Genomic DNA, 12748 nt, shown 5'->3' on the forward strand with positions numbered 1-12748 from the left:
TGAACGCTGACGGGTTTTCTTTATTCCAGGGTGAGAAACGCAGATGGGACAAAGATCCAACAGGAAACAAAGCCAGGGTGGGGGGATAGTGTGAAAATGAGAATCCAAAGCCCCAAAATTCCTCTTTCCATACCCAAAAAAATACAGGTGGTTTGTGTAGAAAACCAGGGATTTCAAAAACTGTCCCCGCTCCCCCCGACATACACACACTTTTTAATATATATATATATATATTTTTTTGCAGCTTGGAGAGGGGAAAAAAGAAAACCAAAAGTGTACAAAAAGGAATCGGGGAGTGGGGGGGGAACAAATCCAAAGAAAAAGTCTCATAAACCCCTCGGAATTTGCGTGTTTGGTGGTTTTTTTTGCTCGGACGTGGTGAACGGCGGCAGGAGAAACCCCAACCCCCCCCAAAAAACCCCATTCCCCGCGTCCCTCCCGCCGGCCGGCCGCTCTACGCCCGCTCGCCGCGGATGCGCCGCGCCAGCTGGATGTCCTTGGGCATGATGGTGACGCGCTTGGCGTGGATGGCGCACAGGTTGGTGTCCTCAAAGAGCCCCACCAGATACGCCTCGCTGGCCTCCTGCGGGACACGGACGGGCCCTGAGCTTTTGGGGATAAAGCGCCGCGTTTCGGGGGTGTTTTCGGATGGGGGGTCTCACCTGCAGCGCGCCGATGGCCGCGCTCTGGAAGCGCAGGTCGGTTTTGAAGTCCTGGGCGATCTCCCTCACCAGGCGCTGGAAGGGCAGCTTGCGGATCAGCAGCTCGGTGGATTTCTGGTACCGCCGGATCTCCCGCAGCGCCACCGTGCCCGGCCTGTGGGGAATGGGGCGTTAACGGCTGCAGAGCGGGACCCCCAGACCCCCCCAAGCCCCCCAGAGGTGACACGGGGCCGGTACCTGTAGCGATGCGGCTTCTTCACGCCCCCCGTGGACGGCGCGCTCTTCCTGGCGGCCTTGGTGGCCAGTTGCTTCCTCGGCGCTTTCCCGCCGGTGGATTTCCGAGCCGTCTGCTTGGTACGGGCCATACCGGACGCTCAGGGCCTGTCCAGGGGGAGAAGGCCGCGGTCGGCTCCGGGGAGCGGCCGTTAACGGGGCTGAGGGGCGGCCGGCTGCGCCCGCGGCCTCGGGGGGAGCAGCGGGCTGAGGAGGAGACGCCGGAGCGGCGGACCCGCCGGCGGGCCGGGCCCCGGGAGCCGCCGGGAGCCCCCATGGCCTCACCGGGGCAGCGGCGCCGCCGTCTCCTCAGACTACACCTCCCAGAAGCCTTTCGCGCCGCGTCACGCGCCTCTCCGCCGATTGGCCGGTGGCGCCCAGCCAATGGGCTCGCACGCTGCCAACAGCGGGGCGGGGCTACGGACCCTCCCCGTGAAGACGGACGCGCCCCTCGACCTATCCCCGCCCAGCCTCCCAGCCAATCAGCGCCGCCGCCCACCGCAGCCAACCAACGGCCTGCCGCAGGCGGAAGGCGGGACTAGGGGGGAGCAGCGTATCCTCAGACGACCTCGGCACCGGCCGCCCCCCCCCGCACACTCCCCGCTCCCCCCGCCCCGGGCCGCCGTTACCGGGCACCGGCCCCGCCGCCCTTACCTTGCGTGCCGGGCTAGCGGCGGCGCTGAAGCCGTTCGAGGTCCCGCGGCGACGCTCGTCGCTCGCTCTCGCTCCCTTCCCGCCTTTCCTGACAGAAAATGGCGGGCTCCCGGCGGGGGCTGCTTACCCGTCATGCACCGCGCGGGGGGAGGTCGGCTGAGGTGAGGGGGCCGGCGCCATCTTGTCCCCCACCCAGGGGCCGGGCCTGGCGCCGGTGTGAGGCGGAGCTCCGCGCCCCGGCCCCGGTGTGAGGGGGAACTCCGAGCCCGGGTCCCCCCAGGGCCGCTCCCCACTTCGGGGCGAACCTCCGCTGGAAGCCAAACCTGTTTTCCGTACCCCCGCCCCGCGGAGAAAAACCGTCACCCCTGAGGCCAAAGGAGCGTCCGGGCTTCGCCGCCCTCAAATCCACCTTCAGGTAGCGCTTCACAAGTCCCTTCAGCGCCCAAAACGCTCAAGTGGCGGGGAGGAGAAGCTTTAATCTTGGGCTCCCCGGTGTTGTCTCTCACCCTTGGTACAGTGCAAAGTATTAACTTAAAACACCATAATGAGGAAAAACAACAGGCGAAGGGCTGAATCGCTGCAGTCGGCAGAGGGCACGCGTCCGCCGCCCGCGCTTTGGTTTAGTTTTAGGTCCAAATGAGGGAACAGAGTTTCTCAAGCCCCAGGGCTGAGGTGGGAGATTAAAACCACCCACAATAAACCCCCAAAAAACACCCCGACCTCACATTTTCCACAACTTTATTCCAGAAAGGCCACAAAACGTTACAGAAGGCGACTGGAAAGGGAGGGGTGGGAATTGGGGTCCAGCTGCTGCTGGGCAGGTGGGGAAGTAATTAAATTAGTGTCTAATTTCTCCGGTTTTGAAGGTTTTTTCCACTTATTTTTCAACCCGGCAGGCTTGGTGAAAACAGATGAGCGAGGGGAATAAAAACCCAATGGAACCAGTGCAATGAAAAGGAGCATCGGAGAAGGCGGTTAGTGCAGGGGGGTGGGGGGACACACACGGAGCTCCACGGCCCCGCCGCCCCCCCCCCAGCACCGGCATCTTGCGCGGAAGCTTCTGGAAAGCGCCCGGTGCCCGGGGGCGTTTTGGCGGTTCCCGTCATGGAGCGCTGTGGCGGTGCGGAGGGGGCGCGGGGGGGTCAGAGGCGGCGTCGCGGTGCCGTTACCTTCGTGCCGTTACCGTCGCGCCGGGGTTTGCGCCAGCTGGGTTTTGATGGCCGCCATGATCTTGTGGAGCTTGGCGTCGGTGTCGACGAAGCCGTCGCCGTTCTGGGGGGGGGGAACGGCCACGTTTGAGGCGCCGGGGTGGTGGGGGGGACACACGCGATGCTGTTGTAGCACCGGGGAGGGGGTCACCCACCTTCTTGGAGTGGACCAGGCGTCCCCTCACCGTCACTTCAAACCATCCTGTCACCTCCCGCGTCCCCTGGCCGCTCTGTGGGGACACTGAGGGGGTCACCTCGGTCCTGGGTGACCCCCCCACGCTATGTGTTCCCCCCCTTCCCCGCCACTCACCACCTCCAGCGCGCCCGGGAAGCGCCTCTCCAGCTCCTGCTTGAGCTGTTGGTACTGAAAGCGACATTGAGGGGGGGGTCACCCCTGTGCTGGTTTGGGGGGGGAAACCCCTTGTGGGGGTGTGAGCAAGGTGGCGGGGGCACGGCTCACCTTGGGGCTGTAGCCTCAGGCTCCACTGGGGGGGGCAGGGAAAGAAGGTCAGTGGGAGGGGGACCCCTTTAAAAGGGGACACACACACCCCCCCGTGCACAGGGACACCCTCAATGCACCAGAAACCCCACCACACACAGGGACCACCCCAGCCAGGGCACAGGGAACCCCGGCCAGGGCACAAGGACCCCCCCACCCAGGGCACAGGGACCCCCCCCCACAGAGCACAGGGACCCCCAGCCACAGGGAATTCCCCCTAGGCACAAGGACCCACCCCCAGGGCACAGGGACCCCCAGCCACAGGGAATTCCCCCTAGGCACAAGGACCCCCCCAGGGCACAGGGACCCCCATCCTGAGCACAAGCCCCCCCGCTCCGGTACCAGTAGAGCACGGAGACGCGGAGCCGTTCGGCCATGGCGGCGGCTGCGCAGAAGCGTCGGTCCCGCCCCCCTCCCCGCAACCACCGGGACCAGGACCGCCCCCCCAAAAACACCGGGACCGGCCCCTCCCACTCCACTTATTCCTTCGCTATTCCCACCCACGCCAGTATAATCAGTGCATCGCATCATTGTAACCTTTGCACCCCTCCCAGTATAACCAGTGCATCCTGCCAGTATAACCAGTGTATTCCCCCCCAGAATAGTGCATCCTGCCAGTATAACCAGTGTATTCCCCCCCCGAATAACCAGTGTGTCCCCTCCGCAGTGTAACCAGTGCATCCCCCACCAGAATAACCAGTGCATCCCCCACCAGAATAACCAGTGCCTCCTCCCAGTAAAACCAGTGCATCCCACCAGGATATCCCCCAGTATTTACCAGTGCATCGCACCGGTATAACCAGCGCCTCCCCCCAGTATAACCAGTGCATCCCACAGTATAACCAGTGCATCCTCCCCAGTGTAACCAGTGTATCCCCCACCAGAATAAACAGTGTTTCTCCCCCCCTAGAATAACCAGTGTGTCCCTCACCAGTATAACCAGTGCATCCTGCCAATATAACCACTGCATCCTCCCCAGTATAACCAGTGTATCCCCCCGAGAATAACCACTGTGTCCCCCACCAGTATAACCAGCACCTCCCCCAGTATAACCAGCGCACCCTCCCAGTACAACCCGTGCGTCGCCGCCCCCCCCGCGCCGCCGTTAGCGGGACGGCCCTGCGCGCTCCCGCCGCCCCGCGCGCTCCCGCGGGGCCGCGCGCAGCCGGGGCCGCTCAGCCGGGGCCGCGCTCGGCGCTCCCGGGCGCGGCGGCGGCGGCAGCGGCGGCTGCGGCGGGGATGGGGCGGCGGCGCTGAGCGGGGGGGGCCCGGCGGGGCGCGGGGGGGCCCGGGCCGGCGCCCCCCGGTCCCGGAGCGATGGGCGAATGGACCATCCTGGAGCGGCTGCTGGAGGCGGCGGTGCAGCAGCACTCCACCATGATCGGCAGGTCAGCCCACGCGGCGGGGGGGGGACACCGGGGCCCCCCACGGGTCACCGGACCCCCCCCACGGGACCCCCCACATCGCCCCCCGGGCCCCCTGGGTCACCGCCGCACCCCCCGGCCCCTCCCGGGGGCAGCAGATGCCCGTGGGGGGCGGCAGGGGTGTCGTGTCACCCGCGGGGTGACAGCGGGACAACCCGCCCCCCCCCCCGGCAAGAGGCTGGGAGGTGGCCCGCGTGTGGGGGTGGCAGAGGGACCCGCTGTCACCTCCCTGCTGTCACCTCCCCCCTCCCCGCGTCACCTCCCCGCTGGCAGTAGGTGACAGCTGTGACAACGGGGACACTCAGGACAAGGGACAGCGTGGGGACAGGCACAGCCCAGGGTTGGGGCGGTTCCAAGCGCGGTCCTCACATGCAGCTGTGTCCCCAAACCTGCACCCCGTGTACCCCAAACCTGCACCCAGTGTCCCCCAAACCTGCATCCAGTGTCCCCAAACCTGCACCCCCATCCCCCACACCTGCACCCCATGTCCCCCAAAACATGCAGCTATGTCCCCCCAACCTGCACCCCATGTCCCACAAACTTGCACCCAGTGTCCCCCAAACCTGCACCCCGTGGCCCCAAACTTGCATCCTGTGGCCCCAAACCTGCATCCCATGTACCCAAACCTGCATCCCGTGTCCCCAAACCTGCACCCCCATCCCCCACACCTGCACCCCATGTCCCCCAAAACATGCAGCTATGTCCCCCCAACCTGCACCCCATGTCCCACAAACCTGCACCCAGTGTCCCCAAACCTGCATCCTGTGTCCCCAAACCTGCATCCCGTGTCCCCAAACCTGCATCCTGTGTCCCCAAACTTGCACCGCTTGTCCCTCAAAACCTTCAGCTGTGTCCCCAAACCTGCACCCCATGTACCCCAAACCTGCACCCCATGTACCCCAAACCTGCAGCCATGGCACTAGGGGATGAGCATCAACGGGTACCCGTGGCCATGGGGACAGGTCAAGGTCAGGGGCAGTGGCACATGGGGACATGGGGCCTGGGAAGCACCTGGGGGGCCAGGCCCACCCCACGTGTCCAGGTAGGACCCACATCTCTGGGTTAGATGTATCCAGGTCCAACCACCTGTCCAGGTCGGTCCAGGTCTAACCCACATGTCTGGGTCCAGGTAGGACCCAGGTCTCAATGTTCAACCCACACATCTGGGTCCAAGGAGGACCCACATATCCATGTCCAACATGTGTCTGGGTCCAGGTAGGACCTGCATGTCTGGGTCTAGGTAGGTCCAGGTCTAACCCACCTGTCTGGGTCCAGGTAGGACCAGGTCTAACCCACCTGTCTGGGTCCAGGTAGAACCTGCATGTCTGTTTCTAGGTAGGACCAGGTCTAACCCACCTGTCTGGATTCAGGTAGGACCTACATGTCCAGGTCTAGGTAGGTCCAGGTCTAACCCACGTGTCCAGGTAGGACCTAGGTCTCCGAGTTCAACCCACACATCTGGGCCCCAGAAGGACCCACATCTCCATGTCCAACCCATGTGTCTGGGTTCAGGTAGGACCCACATCTCAACGTCCAACCCATGTGTCTGGGTCCAGGTAGAACCTGCATGTCCAGGTCTAGGTAGGTCCAGGTCTAAGCCACCTGTGTGGGTCCAGGTAGAACCTGCATGTCCGGGTCTAGGTAGGACCAGGTCTAACCCACCTGTCTGGGTCCAGGTAGGACCCAGGTCTCCGAGTTCAACCCACACATCTGGGCCCAAGAAGGACCCACTTATCCACGTCCAAGCGACATGCCTGGGTGCAGGTAGGACCCGCATGCCCACAGCTCCTCCCTCCCAGGATCCTGCTGACGGTGGTTGTGATCTTCCGCATCCTCATCGTGGCCATCGTGGGCGAGACGGTGTACGAGGACGAGCAGACCATGTTCATGTGCAACACGCTGCAGCCGGGCTGCAACCAGGCCTGCTACGACAAAGCCTTCCCCATCTCCCACATCCGCTACTGGGTCTTCCAGATCATCCTGGTCTGCACCCCCAGCCTCTGCTTCATCACCTACTCGGTGCACCAGTCGGCCAAGCAGCGCGAGCGCCGCTACTCCTTCCTCTACCCGCTGCTGGACCGCGACGCCAAGAGAGCCAAACCCATCAACGGGGCGCTGGCGCCCGGCCCCGACGGGGGCTGCAAGGAGGAACCCGACTGCCTGGAGGCCAAGGAGCTGCCCGGGCCCCTCCCGCGCGCCCCCCGCAGCTCCAAAGCCAAGCGCCAAGAGGGGATCTCCCGCTTCTACGTCATCCAGGTGGTTTTCCGGAATGCTCTGGAGATCGGTTTCCTGGCCGGGCAGTATTTCCTCTACGGCTTCAACGTCCCGGCTATTTTTGAGTGCGACCGCTACCCCTGCGTCAAGGAGGTGGAGTGTTACGTGTCGCGCCCCACCGAGAAGACGGTTTTTCTGGTGTTCATGTTCGCCGTCAGCGGCGTTTGCGTCTTGCTCAACCTGGCCGAGCTCAACCACCTGGGCTGGCGCAAGGTCAAGGCCGCGGTGCGCGGGGTGCAGGCGCGGCGCAAGTCGCTGGTGGAGGTGCGTAAAAAGGACCTTTCTCCCCCCGTCCCCCCCCCGGCGCTGGGCCGGACGCAGTCCAGCGAGTCTGCTTACGTCTGAGACCCGCCCCCCCGAAAGCGTGGGGGGGCAACGGTGCTGCCCCCCACCTCCCCAAAATCCCCGGGGTGCATCCCCGCCACCCCGATTCGCCGCAAGGGCTGACGCCGAGTTTCGGCGTCGATCGACCTCATCATGGTGCAAGCGGGGAGTGGGGGGGCCCACGACCCTGCCGGGGGGGGAGCACAGCATGTGTGGGGGTTATTTATTTGTCAGAGGGGTTGTGGGGGGGCAGAGCCCCCCCGAGATGTAAATAAACGGGTTGGAGGGTTGAGTGCTGAGCTCTACGTGGTGGGTTTGGGGGTCTTCCTGGCAATCCGCCCCCCCCGCCGAGTGTAGTGGGGGCCCCCCCCCTGGATTTGCAGCCTCTAATCCGCTCTGTAATAGCTCTAAAGAAGGGAAAGGGGCTGAGCCTGGTGCCATCTGTCATGGCCCCCCCGGGGGGGGGACGCACGACAGCATCCCCGCCCCAGCCCCCCCAGTACAGAACTGAAGGAGGTGGCGCGGGTGCAAATGGTTTTATTGGGCTGTGGCGCTGGGGGGGGGCAGGATCCGCCGTTACAACCTGCAAGGGAGAGCGGTCGGTCGGGGGGGGCACCCTGGTGGGGGGGGCCCATCCCCACAGTGCCCCCCACTCACGTCACTTCCCGGAAGGCTCTTTTCTCCACGTATTTCTGGCGATATCTCCTCTTGAACCTGGCGAGAGATGGGAGGGAGGGGGTCAAAAATCCAGCCCCCCCAAACTACCCCCTCCCCGGATCCCTAAACCCCCCCCGGACCCCCAAAACCCCCCCTCACTTGGCCCTCTCCCGCGGCTCAATCAGGCTCCTCTTCTGCAGACTCTTGAAGCGGTCGCGCAGGACGCTGCCCTCGGGCTGAAATGGGGGGGACACCAAAGAGGAGACATTTAGGGGGTGGGGGGGTACACTCCCCCACCCCTCAACCAAATTTGGGGGGCAGTTTCACCCAGCACCCCCCCACAAAGCACCCTCAGCACCCAGACCCCCGCCTACACGGCGAGGCCCCGGGACCCCAAAAACCTTCACATTCCCAGCCCGGGGGGGCTGTGAATCCTCCTAGCGCAAGGATGGGTCTCATCATGGGGTGCCAGCCCCTCCCAGGGCGAGGACCCCCCCCCCAAAAGGGTGGGGACCCCCCCAAAAGCATGAGGATCCCCCAAAAACAGTGTCCCACCTTGAGGGTACGCAGGGACTCAGCCAACTCGTCGCTCAGCTGCACCTCCAGGATGGGCTCCTCGTACCTGGGGGGTTCAGGGGCTCAAAGGGGGTCGGGGGGAGGACCCTGCAGCCCCCCCCCAAACCCCTAAAACTCACTTGAGGGGTCCCAGGCGCCGGGGCAGCGCGTCCTTGGCGCGGCGCTTGGCCAAGCGCAACTGCCGGCGCCGCAGCAGCTCCTCGTCCCAGCGCCGCAGCTGCTGCCGCAGTGAGCGCAGGCGGAACAGCTGCTGCCGCCGGCACCGCGCCGCCTTCTCCCGCCGCTGCTGGGCCTCCTGCGCGGGAAACGCCGCGTCAGGGCCGGCACGGCACCGGCACACTGGGCCAGGGCCGGCATGGCACCGGCACACCAGGTCAGGGGTGGCAAAGCACCGGCACGGCACCGGAACACTGTGTCAGGGCTGGCATGGCACCGGCACACCAGGTCAGGGGTGGCAAAGCACCGGCACGGCACCGGCACACTGTGTCAGGGCTGGCACGGCACCGGCACAGCACCAGCACACCATGTCAGGGCTGGCAAGGCACCGGCACACCACGTCAGGGCCCGGTACAGCACCGGCACGGCACTGGCACACTGGGCCAGGGCTGGCATGGCACCGGCATAGCACCGGCACACCGTGTCAGGGCTGGCACGGCACCGGCACACCACGTCAGGGCTGGCACGGCACCGGCATGGCACCTGCACACTGTGTCAGGGCCGGCACGGCACCGGCACGGCACCGGCACACTGGGCCAGGGTCAGCATGGCACCAGCACACCAGGTCAGGGCTGGCAAGGCACCGGCACACCACGTCAGGGCCCGGTACAGCACCGGCACGGCACCGGCACACTGTGTCAGGGCTGGCACGGCACCGGCACACTGGGCCAGGGCTGGCACGGCACCGGCATGGCACCTGCACGCTGTGTCAGGGCCGGCAAGGCACCGGCACGGCACCGGCACAGCACCGGCACAGCATATCAGGGCTGGCAAGGCACTGGCACACCACGTCAGGGGTGGCAAGGCACTGGCACGGCACCGGCACACCATGCCAGGGCCCGGTACAGCACCGGCATGCCACGTCAGGGCCGGCATGGCACCAGCACACCGCATCAGGGCCGGCACGGCGCCGGCACGGCACCGGCACGGCACCGGCACGGCACCGGCACAGCACCGGCACAGCATTGGCACAGCATCGGCACAGCATCGGCAGCGCCCCCTCACCAGAGCTCGCGCTTCCTTTTCCCGCCGCCGCTGCTGCTCCGTCTTCTTCTCCCGCCGCGGCGCCGTCACCGGCGCGTCCTGCGGCTCTGCCGCTGGCACCGCGTCCCCCTCGTCCCCCGACTCCTCCAGCAGCCCCTCGCACTGCTCCTGGAAAACTGTCTCCTGGGGGGGTGAGGAGAGGGGGTCAGCGCCCCAATTGGGGAAGGGACTCCCTCCTGTGCCCACCCCACTTTGGGACCCCCCCCGAGCAGCGCTGTGGGTTCTGTGGGGGGTCTCACCGCGGTGGGGAGCTGCGCGCCGGCCGGGATCCGCAGCTGCCGCTCCACCTTGTCCTCCGCCCTCTTCTTCCTCACCTCCACCTCGTGCGCCCGCAGCAGCAGCGCCTGGGGGGGGGGACACGCACACCCCATCACCCCCAAATCGGGCACGGGGTGGTGGGGGGGGGTCACCCCACACTCACACCCCCCCAAAAGAAACCTGGTGGTCCTCAAAGGTGGGGTTGTAGGAGCCGCCGGCGGCGATGACCTCCACGGCGGGGACCTGCGACGGCTTCGTCGCCAGCCTGGCGGGACGCTGCGGGGGGGTCACACGAGATGGGGGGGTCACGCAGGGCCAGGGGGGGTCACGCAGGACCAGGGGGGGTCACGCAGGACCACCCCCCCCCCCCAAATCCTCACCTTCACCCTCTGCTTCTTGGTTTGCTGCAGGAACCAGCCGTCCTGCCCCGCCAGCGCCCGCTCCAGGGGGTCTGCGGGGACACCGGCGTCACCGCGGCGGGGGGCAACACTGACCCCCCCAACCCCCCCCCCCCCCGAAACCCCCTAACTTACTATCAGCAGCCCAGATGTCGTAGAAGCCTCTTTGGGGGTCCGAGCGGCCCTTCTCGGGTGTTTTCTGCGGGGGGGGCGCCCCCCGTTGCAGCCGCGCGCGCAGGCGCCGCTCGGCGCGGGGCAGAACCCCCTTTTCGGCTCGTTTCTCCCAAAACTCGCGCCGCCGCCGCTCCTTGCGCCCGTTGGGGACCTGGTGGGCCAGAATGCTGCGGGGGGGTCAGCCCCCCCAAAATGTCACCCCCATGTGTGTGTGTCCCCCCCCCCCCATACTCACTTTTTGGGGGGCGGCACCTTGGAGTCGGGCTGCAGCACCAGGTCTACGTGCAGCGGCTTCTCCCTCCCCTTGTTCAGCCGCCGGTCTGCCGGGGGGGGGGGGACACGTCACCCCCAAACGCTGAGGGAAAGGGGGGGGGGGGGGTGGTGCCCCCCCGGGGGTCCCTCCTGTGTGCCCCCCCCCCCCCAAAATTGACCCGCTCACCCTTGTCGGCGTCGCCCGTGTCCAGGAAGAACAGCCCCTCGTCCGGCTGCTCCGCGATCAGCCCCCTGCGGACAAACCCCGCGGCGTCACCCTCCGGGGGGGCCCCGAGGTTTATCCCCCCCCTAAAAACCCAATGGGGTCCCCCCCAGGCCCCGCCGCGCCCCCTCACCCCGTCGCCCGCTGCTGCAGCGCCACGTCCTCTAGGAAGTCGCCGATTTCGCGGCCCAGTCGCGCCTCGGGGCCGGCCCAGCGCTTCCAGCCCTTCTTGCGGTGGCGGGGCCCGCGGGAGCGGCGGCGGGCGGCGGCGGGATCGCGGGAGCCGGGGCACAGGCCCAGGAACGACGGGGAGCCTGCGGCCGCCGCCATGCTGAAAGGGAAGGCCACGCTGCGGGGCAGGCCGGAAGTGCGGCGACACCGCTTCCGGGCGCCATCTTGGGGAGGGCGGGGAAGGTGGAGCCGCCTTTTTGGGAAGGGCGGAGCCGCCACTTTGGGAAGGGCGGAGCCGCCATCTTGGGAAGGGCGGAGCCGCCATCTTGGGAAGGGCGGAGCCGCTATCGAGGGAAAGGCGGGGCCGCCATCTTGGGAAGGGCGAGGCAGCCATGTAGGTAAAGGTGCAACCGCCATCTTGGGAAGGGCGCTGCCCAGCGGGGGGGGGGGGGGGGGGTGTCTTGCACACCCACCCCGCCCCCCCGCCTTGCACACTCACCCCCTTTGCCCCCCCCCCCCCCACCCCTTTCAACCCCCCCCCCCCAGTTCCCAAACGCCACAACCACGGTGTCTCCATCAGCCGCATCGTCCTTTATTGGGGTGGGGAACCCCCCTTGTGCGGGGGGGGGAATGTATCTGCCTGGGGGTTCCCTGCTCGATGGGGGGTCCCGGGGGTGTCTCTGTTCAATGGGGGTCCCGGGGGTGTCTCTGCTCGATCGGGGGGTCCCGGGTGGGTTGTTTCTGCTTTGGGGTTTCCTGCTCGATGGGGGGTCCCGGGGGTGTCTCTGCTCAATGGGGGGTCCCGGGGGTGTCTCTGCTCAATTGGGGGTCCCGAGGGGGTAGTTTCTGCTTTGGGGTTCTCTGCTCGATGGGGGGTCCGGGGGGTGTCTCTGCTCAATAGGGGGTCCCCGGGGGGTGTTTCTGCTTGGGGGTTCCCTGCTCGATGGGGGGTCCCGGGGGGTGTCTCTGTTCAATGGGGGTCCCAGGGTTGTCTCTGCTCGATGGGGGGTCCCGGGTGGGTTGTCTCTATCTGGGGGTTCCCTGCTCGATGGGGGGTCCCGGGTGGGGTGTCTCTGCTCAATGGGGGGTCCCGGGGGTGTCTCTGCTCAATGGGGGTCCCGGGGGTGTCTCTGCTCGATGGGGGGTCCCGGGGGTGTCTCTGCTCGATGGGGGTCCCGGGGGTGTCTCTGCTCGATGGGGGGTCCCGGGGGGGTTGTCTCTATCTGGGGGTTCCCTGCTCGATGGGGGGGTGTCCTGGGTGGGGTGTCTCTGCTCAATGGGGGGTCCCAGGGGGTGTCTCTGCTCAATGGGGGTCCCGGGGGTGTCTCTGCTCGATGGGGGGTCCCAGTTGGGGTGTCTCTGCTCGATGGGGGATCCCAGGGGTGTCTCTGCTCGATGGGGGTCCCGGGGGTGTCTCTGCTCAATGCGGGGTCCCTGCCGATCCCCCCCCAGGCGGGATCT

At 66.6% G+C, this 12748-nt stretch overlaps 4 protein-coding genes across 7 annotated transcripts; 1 reads left to right on the top strand and 3 right to left on the bottom strand.

Moving 5' to 3' along the window:
• Positions 1–1718, bottom strand: LOC308051318 (histone H3.3A). 3 transcript variants are annotated; one of them, XM_080361688.1, is made up of 4 exons: positions 1590–1718; positions 900–1043; positions 663–816; positions 1–583 (listed from the first exon to the last, which is right to left on the bottom strand). In XM_080361688.1, the coding sequence occupies exons 2-4, from the start codon at positions 1025–1027 to the stop codon at positions 455–457; spliced, it is 411 nt and encodes a 136-aa protein (XP_080217814.1). In that variant the 5' UTR covers positions 1028–1043; positions 1590–1718; the 3' UTR covers positions 1–454. The 3 variants fall into 3 exon arrangements, with proteins under 3 accessions (XP_080217814.1, XP_080217815.1, XP_080217813.1); XM_080361689.1 differs by lacking the exon at positions 1590–1718 and adding an exon at positions 1221–1279; XM_080361687.1 differs by lacking the exon at positions 1590–1718 and having other exon boundaries at positions 900–1267.
• Positions 1719–1864: 146 nt separating this feature from the next.
• On the top strand, positions 1865–7497 carry LOC308051317 (gap junction delta-2 protein-like). The gene is made up of 3 exons (XM_080361686.1): positions 1865–2004; positions 2486–2563; positions 6520–7497. The coding sequence occupies exon 3, from the start codon at positions 6602–6604 to the stop codon at positions 7337–7339; it is 738 nt and encodes a 245-aa protein (XP_080217812.1). The 5' UTR covers positions 1865–2004; positions 2486–2563; positions 6520–6601; the 3' UTR covers positions 7340–7497.
• Positions 2311–3707, bottom strand: SELENOW (selenoprotein W). Of its 2 annotated transcripts, none has more exons than XM_080361694.1 (5): positions 3639–3707; positions 3258–3282; positions 3111–3161; positions 2953–3027; positions 2311–2861 (listed from the first exon to the last, which is right to left on the bottom strand). In XM_080361694.1, exons 1-5 carry the CDS (start codon positions 3671–3673, stop codon positions 2769–2771), a joined length of 279 nt encoding a protein of 92 aa, XP_080217820.1. In that variant the 5' UTR covers positions 3674–3707; the 3' UTR covers positions 2311–2768. The 2 variants fall into 2 exon arrangements, with proteins under 2 accessions (XP_080217820.1, XP_080217819.1); XM_080361693.1 differs by having other exon boundaries at positions 3108–3161.
• Positions 7498–7786: 289 nt separating the features above from the next.
• NOP53 (NOP53 ribosome biogenesis factor) lies at positions 7787–11478 on the bottom strand. Its single transcript, XM_080361685.1, has 13 exons — positions 11250–11478; positions 11081–11145; positions 10877–10961; positions 10603–10808; positions 10450–10520; positions 10250–10345; positions 10051–10155; positions 9773–9934; positions 8671–8846; positions 8531–8597; positions 8135–8211; positions 7976–8032; positions 7787–7901 (listed from the first exon to the last, which is right to left on the bottom strand). The coding sequence occupies exons 1-13, from the start codon at positions 11444–11446 to the stop codon at positions 7895–7897; spliced, it is 1371 nt and encodes a 456-aa protein (XP_080217811.1). The 5' UTR covers positions 11447–11478; the 3' UTR covers positions 7787–7894.
• Positions 11479–12748: the final 1270 nt, after the last annotated feature.

Source organism: Nesoenas mayeri, assembly GCF_963082525.1.
Source record: "Nesoenas mayeri genome assembly, chromosome: 37".
In the NCBI taxonomy this organism is placed as follows: Eukaryota; Metazoa; Chordata; class Aves; order Columbiformes; family Columbidae; genus Nesoenas; species Nesoenas mayeri.

Excerpts from the sequence above, each read along its gene's own strand:
- LOC308051318 (XM_080361688.1), bottom strand. The coding sequence starts at position 1,027 with ATGGCCCGTACCAAGCAGACGGCTCGGAAATCCACCGGCGGGAAAGCG. Across the intron at positions 817-899 it reads AAGAAGCCGCATCGCTACAG|GCCGGGCACGGTGGCGCTGC; the intron begins GTACCGGCCCCG and ends CATTCCCCACAG. Across the intron at positions 584-662 it reads CGGCCATCGGCGCGCTGCAG|GAGGCCAGCGAGGCGTATCT; the intron begins GTGAGACCCCCC and ends CGTGTCCCGCAG.
- LOC308051317 (XM_080361686.1), top strand. The coding sequence starts at position 6,602 with ATGTTCATGTGCAACACGCTGCAGCCGGGCTGCAACCAGGCCTGCTAC.
- NOP53 (XM_080361685.1), bottom strand. The coding sequence starts at position 11,446 with ATGGCGGCGGCCGCAGGCTCCCCGTCGTTCCTGGGCCTGTGCCCCGGC. Across the intron at positions 10,521-10,602 it reads CGACATCTGGGCTGCTGATA|ACCCCCTGGAGCGGGCGCTG; the intron begins GTAAGTTAGGGG and ends GTGTCCCCGCAG. Across the intron at positions 8,033-8,134 it reads GAGCCGCGGGAGAGGGCCAA|GTTCAAGAGGAGATATCGCC; the intron begins GTGAGGGGGGGT and ends ATCTCTCGCCAG.